The 25,958-nt window shown below is 43.1% G+C and overlaps 1 protein-coding gene across 1 annotated transcript in view; it reads left to right on the forward strand.

The window, feature by feature from the left end:
* Positions 1–372: 372 nt before the first annotated feature.
* The window catches only part of LOC141116945 (low affinity immunoglobulin gamma Fc region receptor III-A-like), a 34,071-nt gene continuing 8,485 nt past the window's right edge, over positions 373–25,958 (forward strand). The window contains exons 1-4 of the mRNA XM_073609460.1: positions 373–1,623; positions 6,167–6,187; positions 7,750–8,007; positions 11,430–11,690. Coding sequence (XP_073465561.1) covers positions 1,593–1,623; positions 6,167–6,187; positions 7,750–8,007; positions 11,430–11,690 — 571 coding nt within the window. The 5' untranslated portion in view covers positions 373–1,592. The remainder of the gene's footprint in view (positions 1,624–6,166; positions 6,188–7,749; positions 8,008–11,429; positions 11,691–25,958) is intronic.

A 25,958-nucleotide genomic window follows, 5' to 3' on the forward strand; every position in this document is an offset into this window, starting at 1 on the left:
ATCGGTTTCGTTTTCTCCTCACGCTGACAGCGTGAGGAGGAAAAAAAAGCCGATCACCGGCTCATGTCAAAGGGACATCGGTCCCGAAGAGGAAGGAGGCACAGATGCCTCATCTGTGCCTCCAAGTGCCATCTGCCAGTGCCCACAGTGCCCACAAGTGCCACCTATTAAAGCCCACAAGTGCCACCTATTAAAGCCCACAAGTGCCACCTATCAATGCCCACAAGTGCCACCTATCAATGCCCACAAGTGCCACTTATTAGTGCCACCTAGCAGTGCTGCCATCAGTCAGTGCCCAATCAGTGCCCAACACTGCCACCCATCAGTGCCCATAACCGCCACCCATCAGTGCTCATCACTGCCACCTATCGGTGCCCATCAGTGCCGCCTCATCGGCGTACATAAACGAAGGAGAAAAATTAACTGTTTGCAAAAATTGATAACAAAATATAAAAAAAATATAATTTTTTTAAAAAAATTCTGTCTTTTTAAATTTTTTTTAACAAAAAATAAAAACCGTAGAGGTGATCAAATACCATCAAAAGAAAGCTCTATTTGTGGGAAAAAAATGATAAAAATTTCATTTGGGTACCGTGTTGTATGACCGCGCAATTGTCATTCAAAGTGCGACAGCACTAAAAGCTGAAAATTGGTCTGGACAGGAGGGGGGTTTAAGTGCCCAGTAAGCAAGTGGTTAAAGAAGTCCGGTAATTGGTGCTGTCAAAAAAAAAAAAAAGCAGCTGGCAATGTTTATTAACAACATTGCTCAGAGCTGAAACACGAAAATAAAAAGAAACATTGTTTTTTTTTAATCTTTCTGTTTCTTCATCTGCAGATCAAAGGGATGAACAAATGTTCCTCTGTTTAACCCCTTATAAAACCTTAATTTACTCTAACCAGCCTTAATTAACTCTGTTCTCCTCCATTTAATTATTTCCCTGCTTTTTTTTGTTGTTGTTGTTCATGTCTATTTTATAAACGATAAACAATTAAAACTTTTTTTGTTTGCTTTGTTAGTGAAAATTTTTACACATATATATTAACATATATTTATACATTTCACATTGAAAAAGCGCAGAATTTAAAAAAAAAAAAAAATTTCATTTGTAAATAACTTTTCAATGTTTTGTGCCATTGCTGGCAGCTGAAGTGAAAACAAAACAGTTGCTGTAGGTATCGGTAATTGGTTTCGGCGAGTACTAAAAAAAAAGTATCATTATTAAAAAAATGGTATCGGTGCAACCCTACTCTGTATAATAGTATTTCCCAGCCCTAACAGAAAAGGTTTTCTATGGGGAATTTTTTTTAAGTCTAAAAATAAAGAAAAAAAAAAAAAAACAGTACAAATAAACTCTAAAACACAGGAAAGAAAACTCTTCACTTGAGACCACAATGTTATCTATTTAAAATATTTTTTATAAGATACCTTTTCTTTTAAAAATAACCACCAAGCCAATGTCAATTCAATAAACAGACTTGCTGATTTGCTCACCAGTACAGTCATATATCAAAACAGGAAATGAGAATAGTTTTTTTTGCATCGAAGAAGTGAAATTTGTCATTCTGCTAAGGCAATCCTTTTGAGTGAAACCATGACATCTCTGCTATTCACCTCCCTGTTCTGTAAGTAAAGATTTTCAGCTTTTTTTCTTCTGAGAAAAAATAAATAATAATGTTTCTTAAAAATGACTATTATGGCTTTCTAAAGCAACAGAGTTAGGATATATGTTTGCTTGAAATATGTTTTTTTTTGTCTGAAAACTGCACACTGTGCTGGGAATTGGGGCAAATAGGACCATGCTTTCTTTTTTGCCTTCCTCTGGATCAACCTAAGTAATTGTGGATATAGAATTCCAAATATGGAGGTTTTCTATTTCTCTTTATTATATCTGTCTGTCATTTTTTCTATTGGTTGAACTAGATGGATTTGTGTCTTCTATTGGTTGAACTAGATGGATTTGTGTCTTCTATTGGTTGAACTAGATGGATTTGTGTCTTCTTTAACCCTAACCTATGAAACTATGGAACTCAAGTACGTGAGTTGGTTGTTTAGGCACTGTGGTAGCTAAAAGGTTAACATTTTGCAATGGTTGGGTCTCAGGTTTAAAAACAACCTAGGAAATTAGCTGCAAAGTGTTTGCAAGGTTCTCCACCAGGTACCCCAGTACTAGTTGTTATAAACAAGATAGCTGTTGTTACTATATATATTATTTATTTATTGTTTAATTAAACTCCAAATGTTTTATATATATATAATTCAACTGTTTCCTAATTCAATCCACATACACATATACATATACATTTGTTGTTTTGTTTTTTTTTGTCCGGATTCTATTTAAAAATTGCATCTCTTTTTTTTTTTTTTTTTTTAAATACATTTATGTTAATGTAAATTGTTCTATATTTTAGATATACTTTATTGTCATTGTATACATACAACAACATTTTTCTGGGTACTCTTTACAGCAGCAATAAAACACTTCTCAAAAAAAAAACACACATACATACTCCTAGCACATAACCACATATCTATTTAAATATATAAAAATATCAAAATGTCATTTAAAAATAAATAAAATAATTTTTTTTTTTTTTTTGAATTCCACATAAAATTCCTAAAACACTGTACCTGATAGGATTATGGACAATACAGCCCTAGGGGAAAAAAACTATGCTTTAAGCGATTAGTGTGCGTTTTAAGTGTCCTATATCTTTTTCCAGATGGCAATGGGACAAACACACCGTAACCTGAGTAGCTTGGATCAATACTAATAGCTTTTGCCCGCTTTTTTAATCGGCTGGTATATGCTGTGTCCAAATTCGGTAGCTCTGTTCCTATGATCCGCTGTGCTGTTTTCACCACACAAGACCGGCACTTCTTATCCTCCGCCCTGCAGCCGGCATACCGCACTACATCGCAGTGGAGAAGAATGCTCGCAATGGTACAATGATAGAAATTGACCAGAAGCCTTGAGGGCAATCCAGCCTGCTTCAGTCTCCGAAGGAAAAACAGTCTCTGCTGTGCTTTTTTCACTAGAAAAAAAGTATTTTGAGACCATGACAACTCCCTTGTAATATGCACTCCCAAAAAATTAACAGTGTCCACCCTTTCCACCTCCTCACCACCTATATAAACCGGGCAATGATTGATCTTTCTTGATCTCCTATAATCCACTATTATTTCTTTAGTTTTTGCCATGTTGAGTATTAAATAATTTTCTCTACACCACTCAACCAAATGTTGAATTTACTGCCTAACAGCTGTCTCCTCATTATCTTGTATGAGTCCCACTAAAGTGGTGTCATCAGCAAACTTCACTATAGTGTTAGACGCATGTATGGGAGTACAGTCATGCGTGAACAATGTAAACAAGGCCGGACTTAACACACATCCCTGTGGTACCCCTATTTTCAAAATAATATTGTTAGACACCCGATCTCCTATTCTCACCATTTATGGCCTGTTTGTTAGAAAATCCATAATCCATGAGCGCAGCAATGGGCATAGGCCCAAAGCTTTTAACTTTTTCACTAAATTGCCAGGGACTACTGTGTTAAATGCAGAGCTAAAATCAACGAATAACATCCTAACATATTTGTTTGAGAGCTCAGGATGTGTCAAGGCAGCATGCAATGCAATAGCTTAGTTATATATAGTTACTATATATAATATTTATTTATAGTTTAGTTAAACTCCAAATGTTTTATATATATAATCCAACTGTTTCCTAATCCAATCCACATACACATATACATTTGTTGTTTTGTTTTTTTGTCCAGATTCTATTTAAAAATTACATCTCTGGGTTTTTTTAATGCATTTATGTTAATATAAATTGTTATATATTGTTAGTTGTTACAAACAAGATAGCTGTTTTTACTATGGTATATACAGTATATTATTCATTTTATAGTTTTAAACTCCAACCTTTTTATATATGATCTAACTGTTTCCTAACACAATCCACACACACATACCTGAATAATATTTGCATTTCAGATTCTATTTAAAAAAAATAAACTCTGTTTTAAGTTTGTTTTTTTTTTTTTACTTGTTATATTTGCAGAAATTTTAAATGAACCAAGAAAGCTAATTTTAAGAAAAAAAATATAAAAACAAAGTTGTTAAAATCCCTCTTTGGCTTATTTCTGATCAACCTTGAAATTGTATAAAAATGAAGAATTTTAGATCTTAGATTCTAGATTTTTTTTTCTAGATTTTTCTGTCTATCTACAAAAAAAAGGTGTTTATATATTATGAGTTGTGACAGAGAGAAGAAATTAATGGTAAATTATATATGTAGGAATTTTTTGTATTGAGTTTGTTGGGTTAGGGGTCATAGAGAGAAGGAATCAATAATAGATTGGGATAATCTATATTATAATTTTTTTTTTTATTTCTAATATTGGTATAAAATATAATATCCCATGATTGATTTTTGATATTTGATGTATGATTGTAGTATAAACTATGAACCCCTTTCTTTAAATGGGTAATATGTTTCTGTCTGTAAAGAATTGTATTTTTTCATCAATAAAATGTTTGAAATAAGGGATTAGACTTAAAATAAGTTAAATACACAATGTCAATTTGCCCAGTAATAATGCAATATTGAGTCTCTTTGACATTTGGAAGTGTGTGTGTGTATGTGTGTGTGTATATGTATATATATGTGTGTATGTATATATGTGTGTATATATATATATATATATATATATATATATATATATATATATATATATATATATATATATATATATATATGTATGTACTGTATGTAGGTATGTATGTATGTGTGTGTATATGTGTATATATATATATATATATATATATATATTGTATGTAAGTACGTATGTATGTGTGTGTGTGTATATATATATATATATATATATATATATATATATATATATATATATATATACACACACACAGTAATACTTGTGAAACTCTAATCAAAATGCTCCCTAATTCAAACCATGCTCACATATAATATTTTTTTTTCTATTTAGACTTTAAACTTTTGTATTTTTAATATATTTTTTGTATATGAGCATTTTAAATGAGTCGAGAGTAGAAATGAAAGAAAAAAAAAAGGATTAATTATTTAATAAATTAATTAGATTAAAGCCGGCATTCTGATCAATTTATAGTGGAACTTAACCAGGCCTAAATGTCCCACCCCACCCCTCTTCTACCCTGCCATTTAAAAAAAAGTCAACATTGCAAATACGTTGCTAATCTCTTCTAGGTATTCTAGGTAGTTAGGAACCAGCAGAGACCAGCGGTGCATCTATGTGTGCACTGTTGGTTCTTACGGATGCGCACAAGTGGTGACAAATTTTAGAAGATGGGCACTATAGTGGCATTTGTGCCGTAGCAATCCTAGTAGACAAAACAAGAAAACAAGAAAAGTTGCATTACAGCACAAAAATGAGCACAAAGGTAAAAAGTTTGATAAATATTTTTTAGGCTTGTTTTAAGATAGAGTGGGGAGGGACAAATTAAAGTCTTGTTTAAGTGAGGTATATTCCACTTTAAAATGTTAAAATGATATTGGAGATAGGAATGAAGGGATTATACTTAAAAAAAGTTAAAGACAATGCATAATTACAAATTCCATCAACATGTAACACAGCAAAATTGAGTCCCTATGACATTTAGAAGTCATTTGTAATTTCTTAGCTTTATGCCCAGTTTGACCTGATGGTGTGTTATCCTCAGGCTTCCTGAGTCACTTGGAAATGTGAAATGCAAATATACTGTATAACCAGACCAATCCTTTCTGTAGAAGTTAGTAACAGTTAGTCGCATTCAGATGGACTTTTTTTCTATAATATTGAAGATGTTTCAAAGTTCATCCAAGTGGCTTCCGTAGTTCAAATGAGGGTTCGAAACATCAATCGTTTATAGCTGTTTGGGTAAGTTTTGTCCAACTTCCATGGAATATGTCAATAGATTTTGATTACATACAATCCAATGAGAGCACAAATCATACGTCCAAGAGCCAAAGGTTTTTAACGAACAGATTTTGGTTGTCCAAGAACAAGTGTGAACATCCATGAAACCTTCCTGCTCTAATTATATAATCCATTCACAATATTGACCATGGCTAGAGAGGACCATTTATCTGTATGTTAACGAAACGTTACCTATTTTGTTTTTCAGATGCTGCCATAGAAAGCTGCAGTAAGTTGTGCTCCTTAGCTCTTGAGAAGACCCCAAAAAATGAGTTTCAGAACTTCTTTTCATTGCATATACGCTATTTGACCAAACATTTGTGGACCATCACACCTAGATGTGCTAGTTAAATACCCTATTTCAAAACAATGGCCATTGATATGAAGTTGGCCCAACTATAGCAGCCTCCACTCTTCTGCGTATGCTTTCCACAACATTTTGGAATGTATTTGTAGGAATTTGTGCCTACTGAGCCAAAAGAACATTGGTAAGGTTGGGTACTGATGTTGGATGAATAGACCTAGCTTGCAACTGGCTTTCAAATTCATCCAAAAGATGTTCATTAGAATTGAGGTCAGGGCTCTCTGTAGACCACTTGAGTTCCTCCACACCAAACTTAAATATTTCCACTATTGTAAATGGTGGTGTTGGTTGCCACCTTCCCAAAGTAAATTGAAAAAGAAGACCCCCCCTAAGAAAGTGGGACTTTGAAAGGCAATTTCAACCACCGACAATCAGTATAAAACTGATATTTATTGGTACATCTTAAAATCATTTGTCCACAGTATTTAGACATAAAAATTGTAAAAAGGTTACATGACCAGTATAGAAATCTTGCATGTGAATACATTTCCACACAATATAGAAATTGTATCTGGTAACCCAAAATTGTCTTTGCAATAATATATTATAAATATTAGTTTTATACTGATTGTTGTTGGTTGAAGTTGCCTTTCAAAGTCCAACTTCCTTTGGAGGATCTTCTTTTTCCCTCCACACCAAACTGGTCAAACCTCATCTTCGTGTTCCTGTAATCTGGAGATGGCACATTCTGAACTGTTCTGTGTGGCCCGGTTAGAGTGTGCTGATTGGCCAAGGGTGTTGATTGGCCAAGAGTCAACATCAATCACCACATCTGTGGTCAAAACATATCTTTAAGGAATGAAACTTGAGGCACTGCTCCAAGCAAGAAGAAAGGCTCTCTCCCCCTGGTCCTCAGACATGTGCTCATAGACATTTGGAGGTGCCAGTCTCCCAACCCGAATAGAGTATAGTATAGGTGTTAGGTGGCCTCAGTCAGCGCTACTCCACAAACCACGCCACTCTGATGTGGTTTGCCCCACCCACCGGGACCTCTAAGCCCTTTTACTATACATGGGTTGGGAGAGCGGCATCCCCGATGTCTACAAACATATCTTTATGGAGCTGGCTTTGTGCATGAGGACAGAGTAATGCTGAAACAGAAAAGCGCCTTCACCAAAGTGTTACCTCAAGGTGGAAGTGCTCACTTGTCTAAAATGTCTTTTGTATTTTGTAAATTAACTGGAAACCTCTGAACTCTATCATTTACTTTTCCCCATATAGGTAGGTATGATGGTCTGGTGTTAATTATATAGTGCAGTGATGGCGAACCTTGGCACCCCAGATGTTTTGGAACTACATTTCCCATGATGCTCAACTACACTGCAGAGTGCATGAGCATCATAGGAAATGTAGTTCCAAAACATCTGGGGTGCCAAGGTTCGCCATCACTGATATAGTGTATCTCTTTTTTTTTTTTTTTGTCCAAGTTGCAGTGAAAGCTATGGTGACCTTCACACCTGACTGGAAGAATATCCTCATCTATGAATCAGTCAATATAACATGTAATGTAGGACCTTCAACACATGAGAAACTGCGATATTACTGGTACAAAGACACTAAACCAATAAAGGAACATCGGCCTAGTTTCACAATTCAGTCCGCTGATGAGAGCGACATTGGAGAGTATCAATGTTGCACCAATACAAGCCAGAAGAGTGATCCAGCCAAGCTTGGTGTTATTCACTGTGAGTTTATTTGTTCTTCATATTTCTATATAGCACTTGTCTTATATCTATATTAAAAACCTGTCTGCAATCTATACACTAAGGGCAAAAGATAGACTTCTGGAAATGAAATCTGCTTCGGGACCCTACTTATTAAATAATATCCTTTCTATTGGATGGTGATGTTATAGACTTCGGATGTGCAAGGCACTGAGCTCATAGTGAGAAGAGGCATGTCAGGTACTTGACTGGAATTAAAGAGACCCTGTACAATATATTTTCTTTCATATTTTTTTTATTTACTTGCTATGTGCCTAAGAAAAATGATTAGCCAGTTCCTTAGCACAGTCATGCCTCCTTCCACGTCATATCCCTCTCTTCTTCTGGGAGGGTCTAAGCACTCTCTGGGCTGGCCCAGCTCCTTTGCCCTTCCCCTCAACTCCCTACATAACCTTTTATGTAGCTGTTGTGGGAGGAGTTAAGGAGAATATTACAGAGTATCACTTGAGTCTGCTGTGGTTGCTGACATCACATCATCACATCCAATATGGTGACACACAGCAGTAGCCCCACAGCTTTTTGAATGTCTACGTAAGGGAGGCTTTTACAGGTAGATAATCTCATCGGAAGATTATCCATGAAGTTGATGGTCTAGTCCAAGGTTTCTCAACTACGGTTCCTACAGAGGTTGCTAGGGGGTTCTTGAGTAATTAGAAATTTCTCAGATAAGTTCCAACTGACACCATTGATCTTTTTAGCTATCTGCATGGGGGTAATTCTTTCCAAGGACCACAAGAGCATTCTTCTCACCAACCTTCACACTAATGTATCATGAGTTGTAGATATAGTAATTTTTAGCAGAGGTTCCCTAAGACTGGAGTTATTTCAAGGGATCCTCTCTATTGAAAAGGTTGGGAAAGCCTGGTCCAGTCACAGGGTCTCATTAGTGGCTAATCATTGATGAAGTTAAGGATTTCCTTGAACGTTGAATATCATCTCAGGCCTGATGGATTTGATAGTTGTCAGTTAATACTATTGAGATTGAAGCATGAGAAACCCAAATATGCTTTAAACAGGGCTTAGTTCATGGAACACACAGGCAAATGTAGAATGATGGTTATACTAATCTGTCGCCACTTTAAATATATACCTTTAAACATTTAGGAAGTGTATTTGGGGGTCAAGTACACCAAGCTTAAGGCTTGTTAAAAATATATTATTTTAGAAAATACTACAGAATGTACTAGAACGGATTGACCCAGGAATATAGTTTGTGGGGGCATCATGGGCCAGGTTTTCCTCTCAAAAACAAGGGAACTTTGTTTCTTAGACAGTTATCACTGCAACACGTGTTCACATGGGACAATTTATCCTCTATTCTTATTCTGGTTACAGCTCAAAATTTGGAATTTGCCTTAATTTTCAGTCCTGGTTACAAAGGTCACAAGGACTAACAGAGGGAGGAAATCTCTCTAGTAGGGACACAGGGAACAATAAAAACCTGATATGAGCTCTAACCCTTACTTACTCTATTTAAAAAATTTTTTAAAGTTTTGGTTTTAGACACTATTTATCCATGTTATTTCCCTGTAAAAGCTCCCTTTGTTTAAACTACTGCTGTGTGCTGCCATCTTGGATGTGATGTCAGTAGACTTAGAGCTGTCACTCAAGTATTAGTGTAGTATTCCTCTTTACTCCTCCCATGGCAGCTACATAAAAGTGAGTGTAGGGAAAGGAGGGGAGAAGTGGAGGAGCTGGACCAGCACAGAAAGAAATTAGACACTCCCAGAAGAGGAAAGGGGGCTATGATGTGCAAAGAAGGAGTGGGCTGTGCTAGGGAATTTACTTTCTTTAACCACTTCCGGACCGCCCATCATCGTTATATGTCAGTACTTTGAAGGGGAGTATCGTTGTTATGGCAGCAGCTAGCTGCCATAGCCCCGGTATCCTCTTCTTCAGCGGGCGCTCCGCTTGAAGATAAAAGTGGTCTCTGTGATGGATTTGCCGCAAGATCACTTTTATCGGCGGCGGGAGAGGGGCCCTCGGCCGCTTACCGGAGTCGTCGGTAGCGGCGGAGGCGATTGAATCCTTTTTCCCTAGCTTGACACAGAGACGAGTGAGGGGAAGATGGCCCCCACCCGTCTCCATATCATTGCAGGGCAGAAGCGACGTCAAAACGTCACTTCCGTCCATAGCTCTTAAAGGGACATTTTTTCTTTTTGTATTTTTTAAAATGACAACATTTTTATTGCAGTTTAGTGTAAATATGAGATCTGAGGTCTTTTTGACTCCAGATCTCATATTTAAGAGGACCTGTCATGTTTTTTTTCTATTACAAGGGATGTTTACATTCCTTGTGATAGGAATAAAAGTGACACTTTTTTTTTTTTTTTTTCTTTAAAGAACAGTGTAAAAATAAATAAAAGGTAAAATAAATAAGAAAAAACATTTTTTAAACGCGCCCTGTCCCGACCAGCTCGTGTGCAGAAGCGAACGCATACATGAGGAGCGCCCGCATAGAAAAAAGGGTGTTCAAACCACACATGTGAGGTATCACCGTGATTGGTAGAATGAGAGCAATAATTCTAGCCCTAGACCTCCTCTGTAACTCAAAACATGCAACCTGTAGAATTTTTTAAACGTCGCCCAAGGAGATTTTTAAGGGTAAAAGTTTGTCACCATTCCACGAACGGGCGCAATTTTGATGCGTGACATGTTGGGTATCAATTTACTCAGCGTAACATCATCTTTCACAATATAAAAAAAAGTTGGTCTAACTTTACTGTTGTCTTATTTTTTTAATTTAAAAAAGTGTAATTTTTCCAAAAAAAGTGCTCTTGTAAGACCGTTGCGCAAATACGGTGTGACAGAAAGTATTGCAACGACCGCCGCTAAAAAATGTATAACGTTTGGGGATTCTAAGTAATTCTCTAGCAAAATAAAACTGTTTTTAACTTGTAAACAACAAATCTCAGAAAGAGGCTCGGTCCTTAAGTGGTTAAGTAGTCAAATTTTCTAGGTTCAATTTCAGAGGCACATTACACGTAAAAAAAAAAAAACTTGTTTAATGGAAAAAGAATTCTGCAGGTAAGCCTATCAAATACTTAATTTGCGTGTGCTTCTACCTGCAATTTGGTGACATGGTCTCTTTAACCCCTAACACCGTCTCTCAGAGGCTTTCACAGTGGTCACTTGATTAGGAGCAGTCCTGCTGACTCCCAATCAAAAGCATTGACTGAGAACTGTGGGCGTATATGTGCTGGTGGCTGAGAGTAAAAGCTCACATTTCCTGGTGCCACATTACATGGTCAGCAAGAGATTAAGGGGGTCTATTCACTTTTTGCAGCTCAGATACATTTTAATTTGCAAAGACTATCTACATTACAAAGTAATATTAATACATCCAAATGTTTTTTTTTTTTTTTTTTTAATTCTGATTTCAGTCCCGCTGATCTTCCAGAGACCCCTGGTTATATACGAGGGCAACCCTTTAACGGTTCGTTGTCACAGCCGTCCCGGGATTTATGCCACCAACACAACTTTTTACAAGAACGGAACCTTATTACAATTCTCAGTCACCATCGACCACCTACAATTTACGAAAGTGGATCATAACATGGCCGGGACGTATCATTGCACCAAGCAAATATATTACAACAAGAAACTCCAAATTTACTACGCAGAAACCTACATTTCTGTTGAAGGTAAAATTGTGCGGTTAGGAGAGTTTGTTTCCTGGTATAGTATTTGGTTGTTAAATGATTTGGTTTCAGGGTGACTAATAACGTATGGTGATTACAAAAAAACAGATTGTTTTTGACCCTTTTGAAGTCACATCTGGTTGAGCAGTTTACAATTAAATGGGTCTTTGATACATTATTTAAAGTAGTGTTTCTCAATCAGGTTTCCTCCTGAGGTTGCTAGGAGTTCCTTGAGCAATATCTGCCTCTCAGATAAGTTCCCACTGATGCCATTGATCTTTTAAGCTATCTGTAAGGGGGGAATTCTTCCCAATGACCACAAGTGTAAGGAGAAATCTTCCCACTGACCATCACACAAATGTGTTCCCTGAGGTTCCCTGAGACCAGAAAGTTATTTCAAGGGTTCCTCTGTGTTGAAAGGTTTGGGAAAGGCTGATTTAAAGTAATTTCGAAAGTTGCCTTTAATCTTATTAAACCTGTAGCATTTGTTAAAATAAACTCTGTTGACCCTGTCTACACAGTGGGAGGAAACCGGCCAACCACAGGTAGAACATGCAAACTCAATGCAGAAAGTATTCTGCCTGAGTTTTATCTACAGGGCTACAAGACAGAAGGGCTAACCACTAAGCCAGTAGTCTCCAAACTGTGGCCCAAGAGCTGGATGTGGCCCTTGGCCTGCCTTTATCTGGCCCTTGGAGCACCATTTCACTAACTGGCACTATCGATGGAGCACTATTCCTCCCACCAACAGCATCGATAGGGCACTATTCTTCCCATTGATACCAACAAACCATTGGTGGGGCATTGTTTATACCCACTGATGCCAGGACATTTTCTACTTCCATTGGTGACAGTCTGGTCCCCCTACATTCTGAAGGACAGTAAACTGGCCCTTTGCTTAGAAAGTTTGGAGACCCCCTGCACTAAGCCATTTTGCTGCCTCATGTTCAGGCACTTTCTGTTATAGGGTGACAACTATCTTCCTTTTGTGCTCTTGAATTGTCACCCTGCCACATGCGCATCTGGTGGAGATTACAGGTGGCTGTGTCGGCAAACATTGCGCAGACATGGTTCACCATATTCACACTCAGGAAGCTGGTCCATTCCATAGTAGTGATAAGTAGGCAATACTGGAATGAGTGCATGTAGACAGGAGGTAGCTGAAAAAAACATAGGAGATCAGCAGCACTGAGATGCAACAATCAGTGGCGTAGCATGGGTTGCCAGCACCCGGGGCAAGGCAAGTAATTTGCGCCCCCTAACATGCGGACTTTTAGCACTCCCCGAGTCCCTTCAAATACAATAGTACTGACCTACCTGATTCCTATACTGACCACTATACTATACTGTCCACTACACTGACCACTATACTGTCCACTACACTACACTGACCACTATACTGTCCACTATACTGTCCACTACACTGACCACTTTACTGTCCACTACACTGAGAACTACAATGACCACTATATTGTCCACTACACTACACTGACCACTATATTGTCCACTACACTGACCACTATACTATACTGTCCACTACACTGACCACTATACTGTCCACTACACTGACTACCATACTACACTACACTGTCCACTATACTACACTGACCACCATACTACAATACACTGACCACTATACTACACTACACTGACCACTATACTACACTACACTGACCACCATACTACACTACACTGACCACCATACTACACTACACTGACCACTAGACTACACTGACCACCATACTACACTACACTGACCACTATACTACACTAACTGACCACCATACTGCACTAACTGACCACCATACTGCACTGACCACCATACTACACTAACTGACCACCATAATGCACTAACTGACCACCATACTACACTGACCACCATACTGCACTACACTGACCACCATACTACATTAACAGACAACCATATAACACTGACCACCATACTGCACTAACTGACCACCATACTGCACTGACCACCATACTGCACTAGCTGACCACCATACTTCACTAGCTGACCACCAGACTGCACTGACCACCAGACTGCACTGACCACCAGACTGCACTAACTGACCACCAGACTGCACTAGCTGACCACCATACTGCACTAGCTGAACACCATACTACACTGACCACCATACTACACTGACCACCATACTGCACTAACTGACCACCATACTGCACTAGCTGACCACCATAATGCACTAACTGACCACCATACTGCACTAACTGACCACCATACTGCACTAACTGACCACCATACTACACTGACCATCATACTGCACTACACTGACCACTAGGGATGAGCTTCGTGTTCGAGTCGAACCCATGTTCGACTCGAACATCGGCTGTTCGATCGTTCGCCGAATTGCGAATGATATGGGCCGTTCGCGCCAAATTCGTGTGGCGCGTCACGGCCCATAATTCACTGCGGCATTGCAGTGCATTGCTTGCTGATGATTGGCCAAGCATGCATACACTGTATTCAGTTTAGCTAGATCTGTTCCTGTTATCTTCTAGACTATTTACATTTAGTGCAGTGCGTCCTGCTCACAGTGTTCAGCTAGATCCGTTCCTGTTATATTCCTACTGACAGGCAGGCTTGTCTTGTTACAGTATTTTGAAGAAAATTACTGATGTTCTTTTGATCCTATTAGTACCACAGTCAGGCAGCTAGATTATTTACATTTAGTGCAGTGCGTCCTGCTCACAGTGTTCAGCTAGATCCGTTCCTGTTATCTTCTTACTGACAGGCAGGCTTGTCTTGTTACAGTATTTTAAAGAAAATTACTGGTGTTCTTTTGATCCTATTAGTACCACAGTCAGGCAGCTAGACTGTTTACAGTTAGTGCAGTGCGTCCTGCTCACAGTGTTCTGCTAAACCTACAAGTTAGTGGGGTGCGTCCTGCTCACAGTGTTCAGCTAAACCTACAAGTTAGTGGGGTGCGTCCACCTCACAGTGTTCAGCTAAACCTACAAGCTAGTGGGGTGCGTCCTGCTCACAGTGTTCAGCTAGATCCGTTTCTGTTATCTTCTTACTAACAGGCAGGCTTGTCTTGTTACAGTAAATACAGCTACCTGAAGAAAATTGCTGGTGTTCTTTTGATCCTATTAGTACCACAGTCAGGCAGCTAGACTATTTACAGTTAGTGCAGTGCGTCCTGCTCACAGTGTTCTGCTAAACCTACAAGTTAGTGGGGTGCGTCCTGCTCACAGTGTTCAGCTAAACCTACAAGTTAGTGGGGTGCGTCCACCTCACAGTGTTCAGCTAAACCTACAAGCTAGTGGGGTGCGTCCTGCTCACAGTGTTCAGCTAGATCCGTTCCTGTTATCTTCTTACTGACAGGCAGGCTTGTCTTGTTACAGTAAATACAGCTACCTGAAGAAAATTGCTGGTGTTCTTTTGATCCTATTAGTACCACAGTCAGGCAGCTAGACTATTTACAGTTAGTGCAGTGCGTCCTGCTCACAGTGTTCTGCTAAACCTACAAGTTGGTGGGGTGCGTCCTGCTCAGTGTTCAGCTAAACCTACAAGTTAGTGGGGGTGCGTCCACCTCACAGTGTTCAGCTAAACCTACAAGCTAGTGGGGTGCGTCCTGCTCACAGTGTTCAGCTAGATCCGTTTCTGTTATCTTCTTACTGACAGGCAGGCTTGTCTTGTTACAGTAAATACAGCTACCTGAAGAAAATTGCTGGTGTTCTTTTGATCCTATTAGTACCACAGTCAGGCAGCTAGACTATTTACAGTTAGTGCAGTGCGTCCTGCTCACAGTGTTCTGCTAAACCTACAAGTTAGTGGGGTGCGTCCTGCTCACAGTGTTCAGCTAAACCTACAAGTTAGTGGGGTGCGTCCACATCACAGTGTTCAGCTAAACCTACAAGCTAGTGGGGTGCGTCCTGCTCACAGTGTTCAGCTAGATCCGTTCCTGTTATCTTCTTACTGACAGGCAGGCTTGTCTTGTTACAGTAAATACAGCTACCTGAAGAAAATTGCTGGTGTTCTTTTGATCCTATTAGTACCACAGTCAGGCAGCTAGACTATTTACAGTTAGTGCAGTGCGTCCTGCTCACAGTGTTCTGCTAAACCTACAAGTTAGTGGGGTGCGTCCTGCTCACAGTGTTCAGCTAAACCTACAAGTTAGTGGGGTGCGTCCACCTCACAGTGTTCAGCTAAACCTACAAGCTAGTGGGGTGCGTCCTGCTCACAGTGTTCAGCTAGATCCATTCCTGTTATCTTCTTACTGACAGGCAGGCTTGTCTTGTTACAGTATTTTAAAGAAAATTGCTGGTGTTCTTTTGATCCTATTAGTACCACAGTCAGGCAGCTAGACTATTTACAGTTAGTGCAGTGTGTCCTGCTCACAGTGTTCTGCTAAACCTACAAGTTAGTGGGGTGCGCCCTGCTCACAGTGTTCAGCTAAACCTACAAGTTAGTGGGGTGCGTCCACCTCACAGTGTTCAGCTAAAGCTACCTGTAGAAGGTTGGTGGTGTTCTCATACTACAGGCAGGCAGTTGATTTTGCTAGCTGCAGTATCAGTACATATATATATATATATATATATATATATATATATATATATATATCCCAGCTTAGTGCAGCTACAGGCCATTAGTATGTCTGGAAGGCCAAGAAGGAGAGGCAGACAGTCACAAGCCAATAAGAGAGGGCAAGCAGGCTCTGTGTCTAGTGCTGGTCGTGGAGACGGTGCATCCTCATCAGCACGTGGCCATGGGACACGCTTGGCCTTTTTTTCGGCAGCTGGCCATGTTGAGCCGCAACATGCGGAAGACTTGGTCGAGTGGATGACCAAGCCGTCCTCATCCTCCTCATCCTCTCTCACCCATGCCCAGGGTACTTTGTCTGGCAAAGCAGCGGCCTCTTCCCTTGGCTCAATGTCATCAGTGACTCCTTCCCTAGCCCCATCATGTCCTCCTGAGGAGTCCCTCGAACTGTTTGACCACAGTGTTGGGTACATGCTCCAGGAGGATGCCCAGCGTTTGGAAGGCTCTGATGATGATACTGAGCTCGATGAAGGCAGTAACACGAGCACGGACAGAGGGGGTGCCCAAGAAGGACAGCAATCTGGCAGTCATGCTCCCCCTGCTGCAGCATACTGCCAGGTTTGCTCCAGTGATGAGGAGGGAGGGGATGATGAGGTCACTGACTCAACGTGGGTGCCTGAGAGGAGAGAGGAGGAGGAGGAGGAGGAGGCGGCACATCACCAACGAGGCAGGATGCCCTCCAGGGGCCAGCCTAAGGGCAGCACATTGACTGCATCACACCCCAAAGCTCCACATGTGCAGGGCGCTGCAGTCTCTGCGCGTTATTCAAAAAGTTCTTTGGTGTGGGCCTTTCTTGAGACGAGTGCATCAGATCGCACCGCTGCTATTTTCAACATATTTATCAAGCGTATCTCGCATGGCCAAAACATCTCCCGCTTGGGTACCACATGCTTGACCAGACATATGTTGACCTGCCATGCAGTTCGTTGGCAAGCGTATCTAAAAGACCCACACCAAAGAACAAAGAGGACATCTGCTTGCTCCTCATCAGCTGAGATTTCCAACCCCACTAGACCTTCAGTCCTCTCTGAGACCTGCACTGAGAGGAATGAAGGTGTAGAATTAGGTGTGTCACAGCCACGTACTTGTGGGCAATCTGATTTTGGTACACCGACGTCAGATTGTACCAGGCAAATTTCCCTGCCCCAGCTGCTGCACCGCCGAAAGAAGTTTGCTCCCAGCCATCCACATGCCCAGCGGTTGAATGCTAGCTTGGCAAAATTGCTAGCATTTCAACTGCTGCCTTTTCAGTTGGTAGACTCTGCCCCCTTCCGTGAGTTTGTGGAATGTGCGGTTCCTCAGTGGCAGGTACCCAAACGCCACTTTTTCTCACGGAAGGCGATTCCGGCTCTCTACCAGCATGTGGAAGGCAATGTCCATGCCTCGCTGGACAGGGCGGTCAGCGGTAAGGTGCATATTACCGCTGACTCATGGTCCAGCAGGCATGGACAGGGACGTTACCTAAGTTTCACGGCGCATTGGGTGACTCTGCTGGCAGCTGGGAAGGATGCAGGACAAGGTGCAGTAGTGTTGGAGGTTGTTCCGCCACCACGCCTCCAAAATGCTAATGATTGTGACACACCTCTCTCCTCCACCCCCTCCTCTTCTTCTTCCTCCATGGCCTCTTCCTCGGAACCAGCGGTGCTCCGTAGTCGTTCAAGGGGCTACGCAAGTACGCAGGCCAAAAGATGCCATGCGGTGCTTGAGCTGGTGTGCTTGGGGGACAGGAGCCACACTGGGGCAGAGGTTCTGTCAGCTCTGCAGGGGCAGGTTCAGAGGTGGTTGACGCCACGCCAACTTAAGGCAGGAATGGTGGTTTGCGACAATGGCACCAACCTCCTCTCTGCCCTCCGACAGGGACAAATGACCCATGTGCCCTGTTTGGCTCACGTCCTTAACTTGGTGGTGCAGCGGTTCTTGGGCAGGTACCCGGGCTTACAGGATGTCCTGAGGCAGGCCAGGAAAGTCTGTGTGCATTTCCGCCGGTCATATAATGCCAGTGCTCGGCTGACGGACCTCCAAAAGGAGTTTAACCTGCCCAAGAACCGCCTAATCTGTGACATGCCCACCAGGTGGAACTCAACGTGGGCCATGCTGCAGCGGCTGCACACGCAGCAGAGGGCCATCAATGAGTACCTGTGCGACTATGGCACCAGGACAGGGTCAGGGGAGCTTGGTTTTTTTTCCCCACGCCAGTGGGCCATGATCAGGGATGCATGCACTGTCCTGTCACCATTTGAGGAGGCCACGAGGATGGTGAGCAGTGACAGTGCATGCATCAGTGACACTGTCCCCCTTGTCCACCTGTTGGAGCACACGCTGCGTGGAATAATGGACAGGGCACTTGAGGCAGAACAGAGGCAGGAAGAGGAGGACTTCCTTAGCTCTCAAGGCCCCCTTTATCCAGACAGTGTTCCTGCGTGCCCACCGATCACACAGGAAGAGGACGAGGAGGAAGAGGAGGAGGAGGAGGAGGAAGATTGTGTCAGTATGGAGGTGGAGCCTGGCACTCAGCATCAGCAGCAGTCTTTAAGGGATCAGTCCCAAGAAACACATGGACTTGTACGTGGCTGGGAGGAGGTGGCTGCGGACCATGTCGTCCTTAGTGACCCAGAGGACTCCGGACCGAATGCCTCAGCAAACCTACGCTGCATGGCCTCCCTGATCCTGCAAAGCCTGCGTAAGGATCCTCGTATTCGTGGTATCAAGGAGAAGGACCAATACTGGCTGGCAACCCTCCTTGATCCACGTTACAAGGGTAAGGTTGCGGACTTTATCTTGCCATCGCAGAGGGAGCAGAGGATGAAACATCTTCGGGAGGCCTTGCAGAAAGGTCTGTGCAACGCGTTCCCAGAGACTAGGAGGTTACAAACTCCTGTTTCTGGACAACGTGTTGCTGAGGCTTCGGTCAGTCAAAGAAGGAGCGGTGGAGAAGGTGGCCGTCTGACCGATGCGTTCAGACAATTTTTTGGTCCGCAGCTCCAAGGTATGATCGGTTCCAGCAACTATCGCCAGCGTCTGTTTTACATGGTGCAGGAATACCTAGGGGCAAGATCAGACTTGGACACCTTTCCCACCGAAAATCCTCTGGGTTACTGGGTCTTGAGGATGGATCACTGGCCAGAGCTTGCACAGTATGCAATTGAGCTACTGGCCTGTCCTGCATCCAGCGTTCTTTCGGAACGCACATTCAGTGCTGCTGGAGGCGTGGTAACCGATCACAGGGTGTGTCTGTCCACTGACTCGGTCGATCGACTGACCTTCATAAAAATGAATGAGTCTTGGATCACCACCAGCTACCAAGCACCTGATGCTGATGTAACCGAATAATTTTTTTTGAAATCTCAGATCCCTTCAAAGACTGCCTATGCTGATGCTGAGTGACTATCCCTGAGTAATTATCCTCTTCCTCCTCAATCATCACGCTGATAGCTTGTAAGAACATTTTTGGTTCTGGGTGCCACCACCAGTGCCTAAGGCACAATTTTTCAGCCCCTGTTTAACAGGGGCGTGTAATTACGATTTTTGATGTAATACTTTGCAGCAGGGCTCGTTCCTGCATTCCAACTAGAGTGTCTGTGAGGGGTTGCAGTGTTGTGGCACCAGCACCAGTGCCTAAGGCCCAATTTTTCAGCCCTTGTTTAACAGGGGCGTGTAATTACAATTTTTGATGCAATACTTTGCAGCAGGGCTCGTTCCTGCATTCCAACTAGAGTGTCTGTGAGGGGTTGCAGTGTTGTGGCACAGCACCAGTGCCTAAGGCCTAATTTTTCAGCTCCTGTTCAACAGGGGCATGTAATTACAATTCTTGATTTAATATTTCACAGCAGAGCCCTGTGAGGGCTTACAGTGTTGTGGCCACAGCAACACCTAAGGCCCAAATTTCTGCTGAGTATATAGGGCAGGACCCTACTTTCAAACAACTAACTTACAAACGACTCCTACTTGCAAACGGAAGGAGACAACAGGAAGTGAAATCTACCCCTAGGAAGGGAAATTCTCTCCTGTAAGAGTTAATATGGGAAAAACATTTCTCCTTTCCACTGATGCTTTCCAATCCATTGGGACAAAAAGTGAGGTGAAATCTTCTGAAGAGGAGGAAAGACAGCAAAACAAATGTCACAGGGGTGATAACCCTTCCCTATGTTTTCCAAAAAGCTTAAAAAAGATTTTTTGGCTGGAGCTAAACACGTTAAAAATGTACCCGTTCAAAATTACAAAGAGATTCTACTTAACAACAAACCTACAGCCTGTATACTGCTGTTCAGAGTATATAGGGCCTGGTGGCCCCACACCTTTCCTTATTTTAATTTGGGTGCGGGGTTCCCCTTAATATCCATACAAGACCCAAAGGGCCTGGTAATGGACTGGGGGGTACCCATGCCGTTTGTCTCATTGATTTTCATCCATATTGCCAGGACCCGACATTACATTAAACCCGCAAGCAGTTTTAAATGAGATTTTTTCCTTTAAAAATGACATTTGGTGCAGGGACTGTTCTAAACACGGGAAACACGCGTCACTTTACAGGCATACTATAGACACCCCTCAGGTACGATATTTAAAGGAATATTTCACTTTTTTTTTTTTTACTTTAAGCATCATTAAAATCACTGCTCCCGAAAAAACGGCCGTTTTTAAAAGTTTTTTTTGCATTGATACATGTCCCCTGGGGTAGGACCCGGGTCCCCAAACCCTTTTTAGGACAATACCATGCAAATTAGCCTTTAAAATGATCACTTTTGATTTCGAACGTTCGAGTCCCATAAACGTCAATGGGGTTCTAACGTTCGTGCGAACTTTCGGTCCGTTCGCAGGTTCTGGTGCGAACCGAACCGGGGGGTGTTCGGCTCATCCCTACTGACCACCATACTACACTAAGTGACCACCATACTACACTGACCACCATACTGCACTAACTTACCACCATACTGCACTAGCTGACCACCATACTGCACTAGCTGACCACCAGACTGCACTAACTGACCACCATACTGCACTGACCACCATACTGCACTAACTGACCACCATACTGCACTAACTGACCACCATACTGCACTAACTGACCACCATACTGCACTAGCTGACCACCATACTGCACTAGCTGACCACCATACTGCACTAACTGACCACCATACTGCACTGACCACCATACTGCACTAACTGACCACCATACTGCACTAGCTGACCACCATACTGCACTAGCTGACCACCATACTGCACTAACTGACCACCATACTGTACTAACTGACCACCATACTGCACTAGCTGACCACCATACTGCACTGACCACCGCCCCCCCCCGCTAGCCAGTAACGCGACTCTCACGAGGGAGTCTCACTCACCTTCTTGTCTGGCTGGCCTGCATCAGTCCGGAGGATAGGAGGAGAAGACAGCGGAGGCTCACATTGCTTCTCTCCTCTGCGCTTTAGCTGCCATGTTCAGTGTCCGGCGCAGCGCACTGTGATTGGGAGTTATGGGGGTCATGTGCGGAGGCGGGACTTCAGGAGCGATCGCAGACAGGCCAGCCCTACTCCTCACATGACCCCCATATGCCCAATCACAGGGTGCCGGACACTTAACATGGCGGACCTGGGGACACAGGAATTTAAAATTAGGAGAAGGAAGCCAGTGACACATACTGGCGCCTCCCTAAATGTCGCGCCCAGGGCCATGGCACCCCCCATGCTACGCCACTGGCAACAATGAATGAAAATAGTTTTATGTGCACATTAGAACTACATTTTTAGGATTCCATGGAAGAAACTAGTTTTGGTGTGTTTTTTGAAAATTCTTTATATAACATTTTTCATAACAGAGAGAGACAAAGAAACTGGACACAACAGCAGGGGCATAAACAACAATTCCGTCCAAATTTTTTTTTCGTTATTTCGGATTGGTTGAAATTTGGTACTATTATAATTCAGAAATTTGAATTTCCGAAAAACGAAAATTTGTCCGAATTTCAATTCGGAATGAAACAAACTTCACAAGTCTAACAAGCACCCCACAGGGGAGACCAGGCTGGTAGGCAGTTCAGTGTGGTAGTGTGAGGTGTGCAGTCCATAAAGACCCACTGCAGTCCCTATCCAACTATTCAAGGGTGTACAACACACCATCACACAAACAGGCAGGAGAGGGGAAAAGTAGAGGAGGTAAGAGGAAAAAAAAGGGGGGGAGAAGGGGTAAAACACAGAAAAGGGACAAGGGGGTTGCACAAGAGGGGGAGGGGGCAGGGTACTGATAAGGAAAGGGGCTAGTACAGGGCCCAGAGCTTCTGTGTCCAGATCACACAAAATAATAGAGTGAGAGGCCCAAGGAGTGAGTCACACATCATCTACCAATAGGGCACCATAGTCCCGAGAGCACGAGAACAAAGTCCAGTGGAACCAGGTATTCCTAAATTTCTCTTCAATGCCTATAAGTGCTGCCATAAGGCTTTCCATACAATGTATTTCAGCAACTTTGGAGAGCAGTTTTAGTGTGTTTAAAAGTGAACATGTGACAACAATAAAAGCAAAACTAGATATTTTCTGAATGGAGATTTCACCCCAAGATGGCCTAACATCTAGTCAAGGTTTTCTGTGGAATCTCCCCAGGGCCCCAAATAGTGATGAGAACTGACGTACACATATGGACCAGCTCCTGTGGTTGAGATCTCTGCTCACCTCCTGAGCCTTGTTATTATCCCATAATGGTAAGAGGTGGATTCAGAGGCGTTACTAGAATCTCTTAGGGCCCCTGGTGCAAGAAACCATGAAGGGCCCCCACCAGGGGCGTTGCTAGTTCTACAAAAGATCTCGGGCTAGAGCCAATAGCAGTGAAGTAAAGAAGGTCATACGCTTGGGCGGGCATACACATGTATATAATAGACATGTGTGTGTGTGTGTATATATATATATATATATATATATATATATATATATATATATATATATATAAATCTTTACATATCTGAGTGCGGATCCGCCCTTACATCAGGATCCCCCACTTACATCAGGGTCCCCAGAGCCCCCCTCATTGCATCAGGGTCCCCAGAGAGCCTCCCCTTACATCAGGGTCCCTAGAGAGCCCACCTTACATCAGGGCCCCCAGAGAGCCCCCCCTTACATCAGGGTCCCCAGGGAGACTCCCCTTACATCAGGGTCACCAGAGAGCCCCCCTTACATCAGGATCACCAGAGAGCCCCCGCTTACATCAGGGTCACCAGAGAGCCTCCCCTTTCACCAGGGTCACCGGAGAGCCTCCCCTTACATCAGGGTCCCCAGAGAGCCTCCCCTTACATCAGGGTCCCCAGAGAGCCTCCCCTTACATCAGGGTCCCCAGAGAGCCTCCCCTTACATCAGGGTCCCCAGAGAGCCTCCCCTTATGTCAGGGTCCCCAGAGAGCCCCCCCTTACATCAGGGTCACCAGAGAGACCCCTTACTTCAGGGTCACCAGAGAGCCCCTCCTTACATCAGGGTCCCCAGAGAGCCTCCCTACTTACATCAGCATTCCCCAAAGAGCCTCCTCCTTACACCAGGGTCCCCAAAGCCCCCTTATTACATCAGGGTCCCCTGAGAGCCTCTTCCTTACATCAGTGACCCCAGAGAGCCCCCCCTTTTACATCAGGGTCCAGAGAGAGCCTCCCCTTTACATCAGGGTCCAGAGAGAGCCTCCCCTTTACATCAGGGTCCAGAGAGAGCCTCCCCTTTACATCAGGGTCCAGAGAGAGCCCCCTTACATCAGAGTCCCCAGATAGCCCCTCCTTACATCAGGATCCCCAAATAGCCCCTCCTTACATCAGGGTCCCCAGAGAGCCCCTCCTTACATCAGGGTCCCCAGAGAGTCCCCCCTTAAATCAGTGTCCCCCAGAGGTTTTCCTGTACCTGGCTGGTCTCCGCTGTCTGTGCACCTCTAACCCCCAGCGCAACTCTGGATGGAGGCGAGAGGGGGCGATTGGCAGCTCTATAGTGCTCGTGGACCGCGGGATCTACCTGAGGCTTGTAGTTCTCCTCCCGAGTTTATACAGTGGAGAGGCCCCGGCATGCATCAGCAACAGTGTACAAGCAGAGTGACTCACTTGTACACTGAAGAGTGAAACTGATACCTGCCCGGGTCAGAGGCCCCTGTATACACTCGGGAGGAGAATTACAAGCCCCAGGGAGATCCCGTGGCCCGCTGGCACCATAGAGCTGCAGATCGCCACCTCCCACTCCCCCCACTGCATCCCAAACTGACAGCCAGAGGTGCAGGGGGAGATGCACCGATAGCGGCAGAATGGAAGGGGCCCAGTCGCAAGTACGACTGCTGCGACCCTGAAAGTGCCGCCACTGGGTGGATTCACTATCCCACAGTTAAGCTCAGAAGATGGTAGTGGGCAGGCAGAATTGTTGACCGTACAGGTAGCTGCATGCCAAACCACCCCAATAATACCTAACAAAAAGAAGGCACCATTCACCGGGATTCCCACAAAGGAGGTGAGATTTCGCTGCATAGGCTGAGAGTGTCTTCCATTCGCTCACACTGTAATGATAGCAAGGATGGATAGCCGGCAGCTCGAATCATCCACATATAGTAATTGTTATTTGCCACAGGGTCAGTACAGTGTGGACTGTACGCTGTGGATTTGATGTTAATTAACACTATTCAAAGATCTGTCCAGGAGTTCTGATGGTTTTCCGTATACGGTGTTTATCGCCATAAGCCTGTTTGACTTAAAGCGGAGTTCCACACAAAAATGGAACTTCCGCTTTTCGGAACCCTCCCCCCCTCCGGTGTCACATTTGGCACCTTTCAGGGGGGAGGGGGGTGCAGATACCTGTCTAAGACAGGTATTTGCACCCACTTCCGGCATAGACTCCCATGGGAGTCTATGCCTCTTCCTGTCCCCACCGTGCTGTCTCCTGGGAACACACAGCTCCCAGGAGAGAGCGGGGACCACTAGGGACGCGCAGCGCGACTCGCGCATGCGCAGTAGGGAACCGGGAAGTGAAGCCGCAACGCTTCACTTCCTGATTCCCTCAGCTAGGATGGCGGCGGCAGCTGCCGAGAACCGAGCGGGTTCTCGGCGTCCCCTGCCAACATCGCTGGACTCCTGGACAGGTAAGTGGCCATGTATTAAAAGTCAGCAGCTGCAGTATTTGTAGCTGCTGGCTTTTAATATTTTTTTTTTTTGGTGGTGTGGGTGAACCCCCGCTTTAAGAGGTGTAAGCCCCTTTAAGTCCATTACTTCCGGTAAGCCTTCATGCAATTGGTGGTAGTGTCTTCTACAAGCTTCTCCTCACCGAGTCTCTCCACATTTATTGTCACTTACCATATCTATGCTTTTTAGACATTTATTTTTCTGATATTATTCACTGATACCAGGACTTTTTGAATTTTATTGTTCATCATTATTCATAATTTTTTTACTTGGTGGATATCATTTTACATTTTATATTCACACCATTTTTTCACTTGGTGGACTATTTTTATATTTCAGTGTGTGTTTTACTGATCACAGCATATAATTATATTATTTTATATCATTAACATGAATTTAATTGAATTTGTCACAGGAGGAAATGCATTCAAAGTATGATCAGAGTTTTAACAAAGGCTATCAGTCATTTTTGTAAACATAGATTACCAGTGTGTTCCTTCCTCCTGTAGATGTAGCATTTTCTAAAATAACCTGAGAACATGCAAAGTGCTTAGCCAACCTGAAAGGTGGAAACCATGCAGGAAAC

The sequence above is a fragment of the Aquarana catesbeiana genome, linkage group LG13, assembly GCF_042186555.1.
Source record: "Aquarana catesbeiana isolate 2022-GZ linkage group LG13, ASM4218655v1, whole genome shotgun sequence".
Lineage (NCBI taxonomy): Eukaryota > Metazoa > Chordata > Amphibia > Anura > Ranidae > Aquarana > Aquarana catesbeiana.